This window comes from Podarcis pityusensis, assembly GCF_964106645.2.
Source record: "Podarcis pityusensis genome assembly, chromosome: 6".
Classification (NCBI taxonomy): Eukaryota; Metazoa; Chordata; class Lepidosauria; order Squamata; family Lacertidae; genus Podarcis; species Podarcis pityusensis.
Window position 1 is genome coordinate 44,901,584 of NC_138030.1, and position 13,585 is coordinate 44,915,168.

At 45.7% G+C, this 13,585-nt stretch overlaps 1 protein-coding gene across 3 annotated transcripts in view; it reads left to right on the plus strand.

Moving 5' to 3' along the window:
• Positions 1-775: 775 nt before the first annotated feature.
• SPDEF (SAM pointed domain containing ETS transcription factor) overlaps positions 776-13,585 on the plus strand; it is a 28,974-nt gene continuing 16,164 nt past the window's right edge. Inside the window, exon 1 of one of the 3 annotated variants that reach the window (XM_081010130.1) lies at positions 776-1,233. Coding sequence is in view for 1 of the 3 variants with exons in the window: in XM_081010129.1 (XP_080866255.1) it covers positions 3,412-3,493 (82 nt within the window). In the remaining 2 variants the exon portion in view is untranslated. Of the gene's footprint in view, positions 1,234-3,257; positions 3,297-3,403; positions 3,494-13,585 lie in introns of those variants that run through there. The other 2 variants (XM_081010131.1, XM_081010129.1) reach the window with 2 other exon arrangements.

Here is a 13,585-nt window from a genome sequence, read left to right on the forward strand (position 1 = left end):
CTGTCAATGTTTCCTTTTTTTTAAGGGAAATTCCCTTATTCCAAATAGGATTCCTCGCAAGAAAAGGGAAAAGTTGACAGCTATGCCAATAGCCTTTGCCAACCTGGTGCCCTCCACCATTTTGGATGCCAGCTCCTATTGCAGGTTTCCCACAGGCATTCTTCTGTGAGAACAGGATGCTGGACTAGATGGGCCATTGGCCTGAACCACCAGCTTTGTCTTAGGTTGCTGTGCATCATCATAACCTGCCTCCTAGTTTCTGTAGTATAGGCTCCTGCTGACATGGTGGCTATGCTCTGCCTCCATGGTTGAGGCACTAACGCGTCTGAATTCCAGTTGCTGAAAACTACAGGAGGGGAAAACGCTCTTGTGCTCAGCTCCTGCCTGCAGGTTTCCCACAGGCATGTGTATGCTGGACTAGATGGGCTACTGGCCTGATCGGGCAGGCCCTTCTTATGTTCTTATGACATGCCATTGAGTTTGCCTTGTAGTGCATATATATACATGAGGAGATTTCAAAGCTAGCCTACAGGCAGTGTAGTGAGCTCTCTCTTTCTGGATGCGTTAGGCACAAAGGGTTGTTGGTCCAGCTGGAGTTCTGAATGATTTAAAGATAGAGGCAGAGAGGGCAAATTGCTGGGGTAAGAGGATTTGTTTGTTTGACTTGTATGTGGGATTTTCACATATTCAAGGGTTAACTGTAGGCTGGGATATTTAAACACCTCCAACTGAGGTAAGCACACAACTTGTTTGTTCAGGTAAATAAGGAAGGAATTAGATATAATGGGCAAAGGAAGCTTTTTCCTGAACACATTGCATTCCTAGTGTTCAGTTCAGCTGCAGGGCTATCCCTGGTACATAACCAGAGTTAGGTGCCTGTTATCTGAATGCATTTCTTTACATATTCAGCCCCTGCCACTGAGCTGCTCTGAACAGTCTGGTGGCCTGTATGCATTCCACAACCTGTGGCAGATGCTTTTGGTGGTCTCTTCCACCCCAGGAAGTTTGATGTGTCTTTAAGTACATGGCCCTGTTGCAAATAGTCATTTGATTCTGATGCAAGAAGAAACATCAACCTCAGCTTCTTGGTTGCCTTAACCAAGTCCCCATCCTCTTTTCTCTGAGTCCTCCATGCCCAGTGGGGGCATTTCAGATTGACAAGAGCATTTTCCTTACAACTTTACTGGATCGATGCTGCCACTGATAGCTGCCACTTCTCTGCTAACCTAAAGGGTAAGTGTGAATATTTTTAACTGATACATGTCAGAAGCAAGCCTCTCCACTCTTTCAAAAACCCAATGCTATATCTCTGTCTGAAGTAATGTATATGTATGTCTTGTTCTAAGCGAGCGATGATTTTTAAGATTTTCCTTTTGGCTTCCCTTTACATGAACAGTCCATTCTTTGTCACCAGATGCCAGTTGGCTGAATGTTTACAATTTCCCCCTTCCTTGCAATCTAAGGGATTTTCAGCAACCTGAGAAAATACATAAGTTGTCCTGCAACTACTGTTTTGCTGATGCAACATAACTATGCCTTTGAAAATGTTCCCCAAGGTTAGTCATTCCTGTATTTGATCTGCAACAGCCATTCTACACATAAAATCATTGCTTGACGTTAACGCCATCAAGCGCCACATGTTTGCGTGTGGACTCTCTTGCTGTGCTTGTCTACCTGGCAACTTACTGCATTTCTGGCTCGGTGAATGAACTCAAAACTAGAAGTATCAGAAGCCATACCAGTGCTGGGGGTGATGGCTGCGGAGGGAAGGAAAAAATTGTTGCGCAAGAGATTTTTCTGCCATTTTCTGCTGTGCTAGGTGCACTGACTTCAGCATTTCTATAGTGCACTGTGTAGATTACTGGGGTTCACGGTAGGAGCTCTGTGGCTTGGGAGGGTCAAATGTGCTGCATCTAAAGCAAAGCAGTGTAGTGTAGTGTAGCATAGATCTTATAAATAACTGGCATGTAACTATGATGACTGGTTGCTGGCATCCGTCTGTCTCGAGAGATAGTGGAGTGTACGGGGGGGGGCGGTGAAGTCAAACCACTGAAGTGACCTTCCTGGGGCACAAACCAGGGCAGTGTGTATGGAGATCTTGGGCTGCCCAGACAAAAAGAACCCCCTCTTGGCCCCACTAATGTGGTCCAAAGGAAAGCAGAGCAATACGTTTGGCACCAGCTTGCCTGCAGGAGTTGCTGGAAGGGGCCATCCAACCGTCTTAGGAACTCCACTCTGGATTTGTGTAGGGTTATCTCTCAAAGATGTCTTGCAAGGCAGCAAATGTTTAGGATCAGAGTTTTCCTTCTCCTAGATGGGCTACTTTCCCAAGTTGACGAGCCCCATCTGCCCCTCACTTCCCTCTACAGCATATGCAAGAAACTGCCTTCTTGGCCCCACAACTGGTCTCGTCCATTCAATCTGCTGGAGCTTGTCTTCGCATGCAGGGGAAGTCCCTAACTCACTGAGGGGTTAAGAACCATCTGTTACCCTCACCAGGTTTAGTTGAGCAGTCAAAGCCGTTCCTGGAGTGTGGCTGCTGACAGCACCTAGGAGCCACAGGTGAGGGCTGAGTGCAGAGTGGGGACCAAAGGTGGACTAACCAACCCAGAAGGAGCACAATGTACTACTCCCCCCCCTAACACCCCACACACTCCTCAACCTATTAACAGGTCTAATGATTCACTGAAGTAGTTTTAGGTACATGTGAAACAGAATTCAGCAGCCGTGACTTAAAACTAATTTGGTGATGTTTGGTGGCTGAGACATAGCTACAGAAGGCCATTCTGCATCTTTCATTCTTATTCCCCTCACCGCAAACCAGTAGCCTCTTCAAGTTGCTCCCCTCAGTTCCCCTGCCCCAGGGCCAAAGGCAAATTGACATTATGTTGGTATGTCCCCCCCCCCTTTGTGGTTATGCTTGGTTAGTGAAACACAAATGACACCTCACCTGCCAAATCCCTTCACAACTATTTCTCAAAGATGCAGGATTCCTTGCTGGGCAAGCAACTTCCCAGGAGAGGGAAGAGGGATTTATAAGCAGGGGCTTCTCACCATTTTGAGGGGAACATCAAGCTCTGCTGCTCAGCTGGGACATGCTCAGGTTTGAGTTCTGCTGGTAGCCAGACCACTCCCTGCGCTGTTCCCATCTGAGCAGTGGGAATCAATAGAGTTGCAGGTGGAGAGAGGGCAGTCTGACCCTGGGACATGAAGACCTGTTCGCAAAGGAATAGGAACATCAAAGCCAGCTCAGAATAGGGGGCGCCATTACCCATGCATCTCTGCAGTGTCTCCAGGTAAACAGTTGCATGGATATTGGTTTTCCACTTATGCTTCTGTCCGATCTAAATGTGGATGGAAGAACTGACAATCTGATCTTTCCTTTTAACACCTAGTGACAATTTGTTGAAAATGGCTAATTTAGGGAATTTCTTTGGAGGGAGAGTGGTTGATGAACTGAGGATTAAGGATGAAGTGCTGGGGAGAGATAAAGGTGAGAATATATGAAAGGGTGCTCCCAGAAACTTTTGACTGCAACATCACTCTTTGATTTATTAACAATAGAAAAAGATGTTTACTTCTTTCCAGGTAAGAACTCCATTTACTTTGTAGGCTTTATGTTGAGAATAAATTTGACTCACTGCCAGTAAAAGCTTTTGTGGCACCAGAGCATTTCTCACTTTTTCTCATTGGTGGGGGATTTTGGAGATCAGAGCTTAAATCCATGATCAGCCACGGTTACATTGAGTAGTTTTTCTCAACCACGTTGTTCATCTGTAAAGTGGGCATTTTAATAAGAACTCCTCAATAAAGCATATTAGCAAAGAGAAGTCTGACAGAAGCATTCTGCATATTAAAAGCTCCTTTTAGAGGGAACATAACTGTGAGTAAGAGAGGACACAACTGGGTCAGTGAATAATCTTGTGTGTTACCCCATTCAGAGTTATTGGGAGACAAAGTTGGAATTTGTATCAATACAATGTGGTTCTTCCTTATATTAGCACTATACAGCACCATTTGCTATCCAGGTGTTCTTATGTAATTTTGAGCATGAAGTATAATGTGCAATATAGACCACTGATAAACTGCAATACGGTATAGTACAGTGAGACATTGCAATATGGTTTAGTGTAGTTCATGCTGCATTGGTACTAGAATCAATATCAGGGTAAGCAGCTGTCTGTTGCTGTCAAAATGAATGTGGCAAACATGTAGCAACTGCAGTTTGCACAGGTAGGACGCTGTGCACAATGATCAACATCTTCTGTGGCAGCGCTGTGGTGATCCATCCATTAGTTTACGGAGCTGAAGAGACATTAAATCTGGATTTTTTAAAAACAAACACAACCATTTGATTCTTTGGTGAAGTATGAATAAGAATTCAGAATCCAAGGTGCTCCAGCCTCTATCTTCTCTGTTTCTCACCTGCAAAATGGGGGCAATACTGCCACCTATCTTTAAAAGGTGAATGTTGAGGGAAAGTAGTGCAGTATATATTATTACTGGGAGGGATTCTCTCCATTGCTGAACTTCCACAAGCTTATAGAATTCATTCTTGAAAGTTCTTTCAGGACACTAGGCCAAGGGTGGTTAACCTCCCATTGTCCCTGACCATTGGTCATGTTGGCTATGGCTGATGGGAGTTGTAGTTCAGCAACATCTGGAGGGCCATGGGTTAACCACTCTTGTGCTAGGCCAACAAAACAAGTCCACTTGCATGGTAGATAAATGACTGCTGTGAAGTATAGGTTGCCTTGCCATCTGGAGAAGCAAGTCAGTTGTGGATGGCTTTCTATGTGATCCATGGAGGAGTGCTATTCCGTCAGGCAGCAGACCTAGACCCCCAGGTTACAAACAGAACTCACTGAGCTTTCTCTGAAAAGGTGTGGATCAGAACCAGGGACAGTTCTCAAGGGCACCTGTGGCTCTGCTCTTGAAATATTGGGGTGGGTGGGGCCGATTGAATTAAGCATCCTCTCTGCATGGTGTCAGACAAAATTATGAGAAATTCTGATCTGTGCTGGGCTGGTGGGTGCCATTCACAGTGACAAGCTTCCTTGCAGTGCAACATCTGGGTTGTGAGTTGAAGTTTTCAAACCCTTAAAAGTGCACATGGTGGAAAATTATCAGAATTGAAGGGGAAATTATGAACTGTTCTACTCACATCTCAGCACTGAATAATATTGGCCTAGAAAATATTGAACTTTATAAAACAGTGGGAATATAATGAGATACAAAAATATCTGTGTGTTCCTAAATCTTTACACGCCATTGACATGAAGTAAATAAATAGTAGCAATTTTATTTGGGGAAGCTTTGCATTTGAAACCACCTGACAACCAAAACAATGTTCTCCCTTTTGATTCTGAGCCTGAGCTGAACCCATTCCTAAGAGGGTAAGCATGAGTCTTTTAAATTGACTGCCGAGTTAAGGGCAACCCACACCATCCTGGCAATCCCAAACACTCGCTCTGGAAATCTAGTCCCATTAAAATGTCCTTGCAGAAATATGGACTTTCCAGAGATGATAACCAGGGATTTTGACAGCCTTGGCTGGCTATCTCCATTTCCCAGTTTCTTAACTTCACTTGGCTCTAAAGTAGCAAAGGAATTTTCATGACCAATTTGATAAGCCAATAAAAGGCATCTAATTGACTTCTCCTCCCCACCAGCTGGCTGGCAGGCAAAGCAAACAGGGCTTTAGTTATTCTGCACCCAACCTGCTGAACTTTGATAACTTTTGTCTCCAAGTGCTTGGAACCCAGGTGGTTCTTCTACTTGGTTTGTTTTCCCTGTTGTGTAGTACCTAATGCCATAAGTGTTGGAAGATGCCCAGGGACCAAATCTGTAAGCTCCTTTCATCATATTAGAGTGAGTTAGCAGGCATTCTTGACAATACTAATTCCAAGCACAGGCAGTGGGAACTGCTACACTCTGATGTTCTGATCAATGGGTAGGTATTAAGATATTAGGCCTGGTGGAAGGTAGAATCTGTATACTGCTGGAAGCAGCTGACAAAACACTCTGGGGAAGGAAATGTAATAAAATATTGAACTAAGAGTTTTGCCAAGTTGATGATTGACAGGGCTGCTATCTTGATCTGTCTATTGATCTAGATATGTTGTATACCTGAATGCAATTGAATTTGAGAACTGGTGTGTGCTGCATACAGAGGTACACATATACATGATTGTATATTCCCCCCTTAAAATGAAATTATCTCTTTGTAGGGAAAAATTATCACGTATGAAGAAGCCCTCAGAGTTCTGTAATCTGTGTGAAGAACCACCACCACTGGAAACCATAGGAAAGGTCTAGACTGTAATCTCAACTCCATATTTGGATTGGTGAACATCAGTGGCAGGCAATGTGGTACCTTCCAGATGTCACGCACTACAACTCCCATCATCTCTAGTCACAGACTATGGTAGCTGGGGCTGATGGGAATTGTAGTCCAACAACATCTGGAGGGTGCCAACACATTGACTTTCTCTTTCCTAGCTGTGCATAATGTCAGAATCAAATTCTTGATTCCAGAGTCACATTTTTAAGATCCCAGGGTGGGCTACAACAATTAAATACAACGTTAAAACAACTTATACTCCTAAAACTATCCATGCTTAGGTGTCCATTCCCAGGATAAAGAGGTGTTTGGATATTTTAAAGTTTGAATAGCTTTTAGCTCTTGCTGCGACTTTCATTTATATTTTTGAATTTGCATTTGCTTTCTTATTCTGTCTTTATTTTTGAATGAGCTGCCCTGGAAGCACAGCTGCAGGGCAGAGTCTTAATTTTAAAAATAAAATAAAAATAGACATATGATCCTTTTCCGGGCTAGTCCCACTTCTCTGTTTCTCTCACATTGTAAAAACCACACACAGGCTTGCAGTCTGGATTAATTTTATTTACAGAGTCAGTATGCCACCTAAAGCAGTGTTCTCTAGACTGCTTACAGAAATAGAAGAAAAAAATAAAATACAATAAAAGCAAATGAAACAACAACAAAGCAGTATTAAATAAAATGAGCAGCAGCAAGTTCGACATGACTGAAAGCAGAACCTAAAGTGTGACAGATGACAAGTGGGTGGAACAGTGCCCAGCTTTAGTTTAAATTAAGGTAAGAAAATCCAGGCAACATTACCAGGTTTTGTGTCACCAAAAGACTGAAAATACAGATGTAGCACTCATATATGCTATCTGAGCTTCTCTCTCCTCTGCTATAAAGAGTGCTATCAATTTGCATATGTTTACTAAGAGCTCTGCTGTGGAATTCATCCTAAACCAACCTATTTGCCTGCAGAATTAAGTTTAATTAGTAGGATTATCGTCTAGAGCAGGCTTTATTCTCTGCTCTCAGCATAGGTGAACCAAGCTCTGTTGAGGTCAGCAGCAAAAAAGAACAGTTAGCCAAAGCTGGGTTCCATGATGACATTAGAAAATGTTGTCCAGACCTAAATGTGAATGGTTACTGAAAGTAAGATAGATTTAGACGCCAGACAAACAGAATTCAGAAGGAGATGCATAGACTGCTGAAGGGGAATCCCAGGGCTCCAGGAGGGTCTTTGTGACCTGTGGTAGGTGGGGTGGTTATTTACCTTTCAGAACAAGTCCAGAACCATAGTATTTTTAGACCTTCCTTTCTTCCACATAAGCAGGTAGTGCTGGTAGCCAGGGCTCCATATTACCAACAACCTCTGCTGAGCCCTTTTGGGTGAGGAGAGGCTATGGTGCACTTATCTATGCCTTCCAACCTTTATAATGGTCTAGTGCTTGATCTGGGGCTGCCCTTGAAGAGAATATGGAAGTCTGAGTGGTGACATTAACCAACCTTTTCAGAAGGTAAAATTAAAATTATTTGGTTTTCCGAAAGCAGTTCATGTGCTTCTTCGTCAAACGTGGACTTACCAAGCTAAATAACAAAAATAATAGCGTATTTGAATTCCTCACACTGAAAAACATATTTTTAAAACCCCTGACTGAAGAAATTTGCAAAAATTAAGTTTCATCCCCTAAAATGACATGCCCTATGGGATGGGGAGGTATATGGGTGCAATAGTCCACATTTAGCAATAGATTAAGACAGCCCACCCTTGAGCCTTCAAGTTTTGTTGATTCTGACCTGACTCACGCCCTGTGCCATTTCAAATCTGTCGCATGTCTTAAGGTGTGGCTCTGCCTTGCCAGATGCCTGAGGGCCAAACTGCAAGTTATGCAAATAATGTGACTGTTGTGTGGTTGTTTTTGACTTGTGAAATAGGTGTTGCAAAAGAGGCCACCAGGATTGGGACCAAACTTCTCAGAGAAGAGGGGTAGCCCATTATTCCTGTGCTACAACCTTCTACCTCAAAGCTGCTGTTTTTATTGACACAATATTTATTTGGTGCATTTATATCCTGCCTTTATTCCATCACGGAAGGCAGTGTACATGTGGTTCCTGGCCAGTCTCCCATTCAGGCACTGACTCTAGCTTTACAAGTCATACGGACTACAAATGTGTCTCGTTTTGAAATCAAAGTTGCGATTCTCAGGGGTGTTGAATTCTGCAAACCCCATGTCAGTACCAAACTCCATTGCAAAATGGACATTGGCAGTCTGTCAAGCAGAGCCCGGCCACTCCAAGATTGCATTAAGCCAGGTAATTTTGGCGCAAGTTAAGCCATCGTTTTCTTTCCTTTGAGATAATTTGATATACAAAATTTGGGCCAAAACCCCAAAATTGTTAATCAACATGTTAAAGGGTTTAGCTTTAGTCTCAGGCTCTCTCCAAGGTGCTGGGGCTGACAATGAGGAACTAAGGGGGAAACACCCCCACCCCTGTTAATGACCTGTTATGATTAACTGCTGTTTGCTTAAGCCCCAAGCAATTAGACTGTCTCTGCCTTTGACAAATTAATAAGAGCACCGAGAAGAAATAAAACTCCAGTGGCTACCTGTAGCATGGAGCTGCAGATTCAAAGCCCATTGGGTCCTTCTGAAATATTTGAAATGAATTATAATGATGTAGGAATCATGGGCTCAAGTGTGTAGAAAAGTAAGGTGATAGAGGGAAAATGTTTGAGAAGAGAAATAATAGAAATATGAAGCAGAGACCAATCACTGAACATTTAATGAGCTTTGGGGACAAAATTAAGGAGAGTGATGTTTTTTAATCACTAGAAGAGGTTCACTGGTGGAAAAAAGAGGGTGAAATTGCAGTGTGGATGTATATAATGTGCCTACTGAAGCAAGGAGCTCAGAGTCCTAGTCAGAATCATAAAAAGGAAGAACTTTGTAACTGGTCCAAAGCTGTGGATTTGATGTTTTAATTAAGGGATGGGAAGAGGGTTGTGAGAGAAAAATCTAGCTTTCCTTTCCTTTCTTTGGACAGTTGCTATTTCCCTGGCTTGCTGTTGCAGTGAATCCACTTCTTTTTTAGAGCAGCTTCTCCATGTAAACAGTTCCCCACCTATCCCATAAACATAAAGGCAGCAGGCAGCCTCTGTGCCAAAGCCAGAGAAAGCCAAACAAAGGTCCCCACCCTTAAAGTACAGCACGTTTTGTCAGAAGATCACTCAGGCCTTTTGCTTTCACAGTCTAAGGCAGCCTTCGTCAACCTGTGCCCACCAGCAGTGCTAGATGTGGCCCATGGGAGTTGTAGCCCACAACATCAGTCATGGCCTGCAGGTTCCTAGAAGTCAAGTCTGAAATGTTTGATGGTGCCTCTTTGGGATCTTGGTGTGTGTTGCCTCTGGTCTGGCAAGCTGTGGAGCACAACCATGAAGCAAGGAAGTGTGGGTAGAACAGACGGGAGTGCAGTTCCAGCTCTGTGCTGCAACCAAGCCAGCAGGCCCTACTATCCAGGGATGCCATAAGCTACCAGCTACTTGTGATATTCACAGGTGTCGTAAGTTGGCTACCATTACTTTAAAGCAACCTGGTGCCTTCCGGACATGGTTGGACTGCAACTCCCATCAGTGTGCTGGCTGGGGCTGATGGCAGTTGTGGTCCAGCAACATATGGAAAGCAGCAGGTTGGTGAAGACTGCTTTAGAGCAGGGTTGGGAGGGGGGACTTTTACAGGCCAAGGGCCACATTATCACTGGAGAATAATTATCAGAGTTCAAGGGCCCATTCCAGCCAGACGAAAGCATACAAGGAAGGTGTGAAGCAGGCCCAGTGAAGAGTGTGGCCTGAGGAGAGACCCATGGGTCAGCTTGAGAAGTCTGGAGGGGGTGCATTTGAACCCTGGGCATAGGGCACCCCACCCCTGCTGTAGAGAATGAGGTTCATCCCTTCTACCTGACAAGAAACAAGGTTTCAGTGGTCTGAAATATAAATGTTGTTGTTCCACTAGCCCCATCCATCCCCACCCTAGTTACTTAATAGGCTGCCTGGGGAAGGATACTTATAGCTAAGGCAGGTGGAACATGGCAGAAACAAACTACATCTGGCATAAGAAGCCAGGCACAAGCCCTGAAGATTAGATGGCAATTGGGATGTGCTACCAAGAGTGGGGTGTGCACTTGGGAAAGTAATTCTGCAACACCCAGCATAAAACCTAGTAACTTTTACATGTAGAATGTAAACGTCTTGTCTGTGTCAGTGTGTGAAATGCTGATGGGAAGGTGGTGGCGTTGGTCCCATGTTTTCCCAACCAGGACATGGAGAGCCTGAGCATGCAGGTGACAGGGAGAGGCCAACAGGCAGCTGCAGCTCTGCTGACGTCAAGCCATCAAAATGCCTGGCATGCTAACTACTTCATTATCTCCTTTGCTTGTGGTCTAGGCAGGAGTATGATCTAATCCCACTTCCAAGCAACCCCCCACCGTCATAATTCGGCAGAAGGCTTCCAATAAAGGGCCTTGCAAGCTGTTACCAGATTCTCTTTTGTGTCGGAAGCCACATGGGGGCTGGATTTAGGGCTGATTTCTCGGGGCCTTAATTTAATCCAGAGCAAATAAACTAGAGGTTTGGAGCTGGGCAACATCTCTCTGGGTAACCTAGAGGCATAAGCACTCTTTGGGGATTCCTAGTATTAGAAGCATTATTCTCACCTGCTCCCCAAAAGCAGTTTTCTGAACAGCTGGCATTGTCCTTGACCTGTGGAGAGCCAGACTTCATGGTATTTAACAGGAAAAGATCCATGGCCTTTGCAGGATAAAATAATTACATGGTTGAAGGGGCAAACAGTCCATCAGCTCCAAATATGTGTGGTAAAATATGACGCTACCTATATCATATTTTGCCTTATGCAACCTGTATAATCTATCCACAGATCAACCCACAGAATGCAGTCTGTTTGAAAACCTATGTCATCTGAGTAAATTCTATAGGAATATCTTTCCTGGGTTAAATACACTTTATTCAGTCTTGTGTTCAGCCTCTGATATATAGGCAGGACCCACCTAACCGGTCCCATCTGTGGAAGCCCTGCACAACGACTTCCACTTGTGCAGTGGGGCTTCCCCTGCTCTTCTCCCTCTGTGTGCCCCCACACCTCAGAAAATGGCTGTGGGGGAAGGGGATCAGGAAGATCCCCAAAATAGCACACAGGGGAGGAGAGGAGGTATCATTATGCCTGGCAAGCTGGAGTGCTTGCAGCAGTGGCGTAGCGTGGGTTGTCAGCACCCGGGGCAAGGCATGTAATTTGCGCCCCCTAACCCGTGGATTTTAGCACCCGAGTGCGAGCGCGCCCCCCCCATGTTGCACCCGGTGTGGCCGGCACCCTTGGCACCCCCCACGCTACGCCACTGTCCAACGTTCAGCTTCACTGGATGCCCACGAGTTATATTGTACAGAGAGAGGGATAAAAACTTTCCTCTCTGTCCACTCTCTCCTTGCCATGCCTTAGTTTTGCAGGCTTCTTTCCTGTTGCCTCTTGCTTGCCTTTTCTCTAAACTAAAAACAAACCCAATGCTGCCGCCTTTCCTCAGGGCACCGGCTCCATCCCCTTGCTTAGATTCCCTCTACCGAAGCTGAAAGCAGCCTGAAGTTCCTCCTGATCGTGAATGGGAAACAGCTGGCGAAGCCGGCGGCCTGCCAGGGAAGGGATCTCTTCCTAACCTGCTCCACGGAGCCCGTTCCTTGCAAGCGCTCCGTCTCCCTCGGATGGCGAGCGCCTTTGGAAACGCGGAGCAGGCGCTTGCCGGCGAGCAGCCCCCCCGCCCCTTCCCAAGCTAATCCTTTTAAAACCGAAAGCCCCTTAACCCGCTGGCGAGAGGCTTAGCCGGGCCTTGCCCGCCCACCGGCTTCCTCTCGGAGGTTTTTGGGGAGCGCAGGGCGCGGCGAGGCCCGGCGGCGCGTCGGGGTGCGGAGGCTGCCCGTGCCGGCCAGGCGTCGGTGGCGGCGTCGGCGCTGCTGCAGCGGCTGCTCCTCCTGCGAGCAGTGAGTGGAGCGCAGCCGCAGCGGCAGCGGGGGGCGCGCGCGCGCTAGGGCGCAAGGCTGGCGGTGGCTGCGGGGAGCCCGGCGGAGGAAGGAACTTGTCCCTTCCCTCTGGATTCGCACCCCCCCCGATGTTGCGCCCGGTGCGGCCGGCACCCTTGGCACCCCCCACGCTACGCCACTGGCTTGCAGAAGACGAGATGATTGGAGTGTGATGTACTTGAGAGAACTTAGTCCCTTGAGTCCCTTATTAGTCTTCTGATGATGAGGATGTTTATTTGTTGCAACTTACCTAATAAAAAATGGAAACCACAAAGAACCAACCATAATAACAATAAAGCAAGACCCAAAGTGATGGCCACAAACTTGGAAGGCTGTAAAAGAGGATTTGACAAACTCATGGTAGATAAAGCTATCAATGGCTACTAACCACAATAGCTATGTTCTCCCTCTGCTGTCAGAGGCAGTGTGCTTCTGAATGCCAGGTGGGGAGAATCACAGGTGGGGAAAGTTGCTGTTGCACTCAGGTATGTGGCCTTCCTATGGGCATATGCAGAAAGTGCTGCTGTGCTCAAGTCCTGCATTTGGGCTTCCCAGAGGCATCTGGTTGGCCACTGTGAGAGCAGGATCCTGCACTGGATTGGCCTTTGACCTGATCTAGCAGGGCTCTTCTTAAGAGCTGCTGTCCCTTTCCCTACTGTCCATGGGACAGCAAATATTCACTTTCTTTTCCTATCTATGCCACATGTTGCTGTTGTTGTTAACACGGGATAGAAAGTTGAGGCAAAACCTAAGACTGAATCCAGCCACTGTTTTACACTGGTGATATTATAGACCATTTTTAGCACAAGCTGCCTTGCTCTGTTTTGTAAATGAATGTTCCCTTTGTTTGAGTACATAGGAAGCTGCCTTTTATCAGGTCCGACTATTTGTCCTCTTGCCTAGTATTTTCTGTTCTGACTGACAGCAGATGTCCAGGATTGCAGATAAAGGTTTTCCACACAACCTGTTCCTTGTCTTTTAACTGAGGTTGTCTTTTAACTGAAGAACCTGCATGCAAAAGCAAATCCTCTATCACTGAACTATGGTCCCTTGCCTAAATGGTTTTCAGTGAATGATGATGCGCCCTAAAAAATACCCAACACTCTCCTGGGCTGCACATGGCAAGAGCAGGTCAGTAGTGATAGGCAAACCTTTCTTTTGTGGGACTTGGTTGTTACTAATCT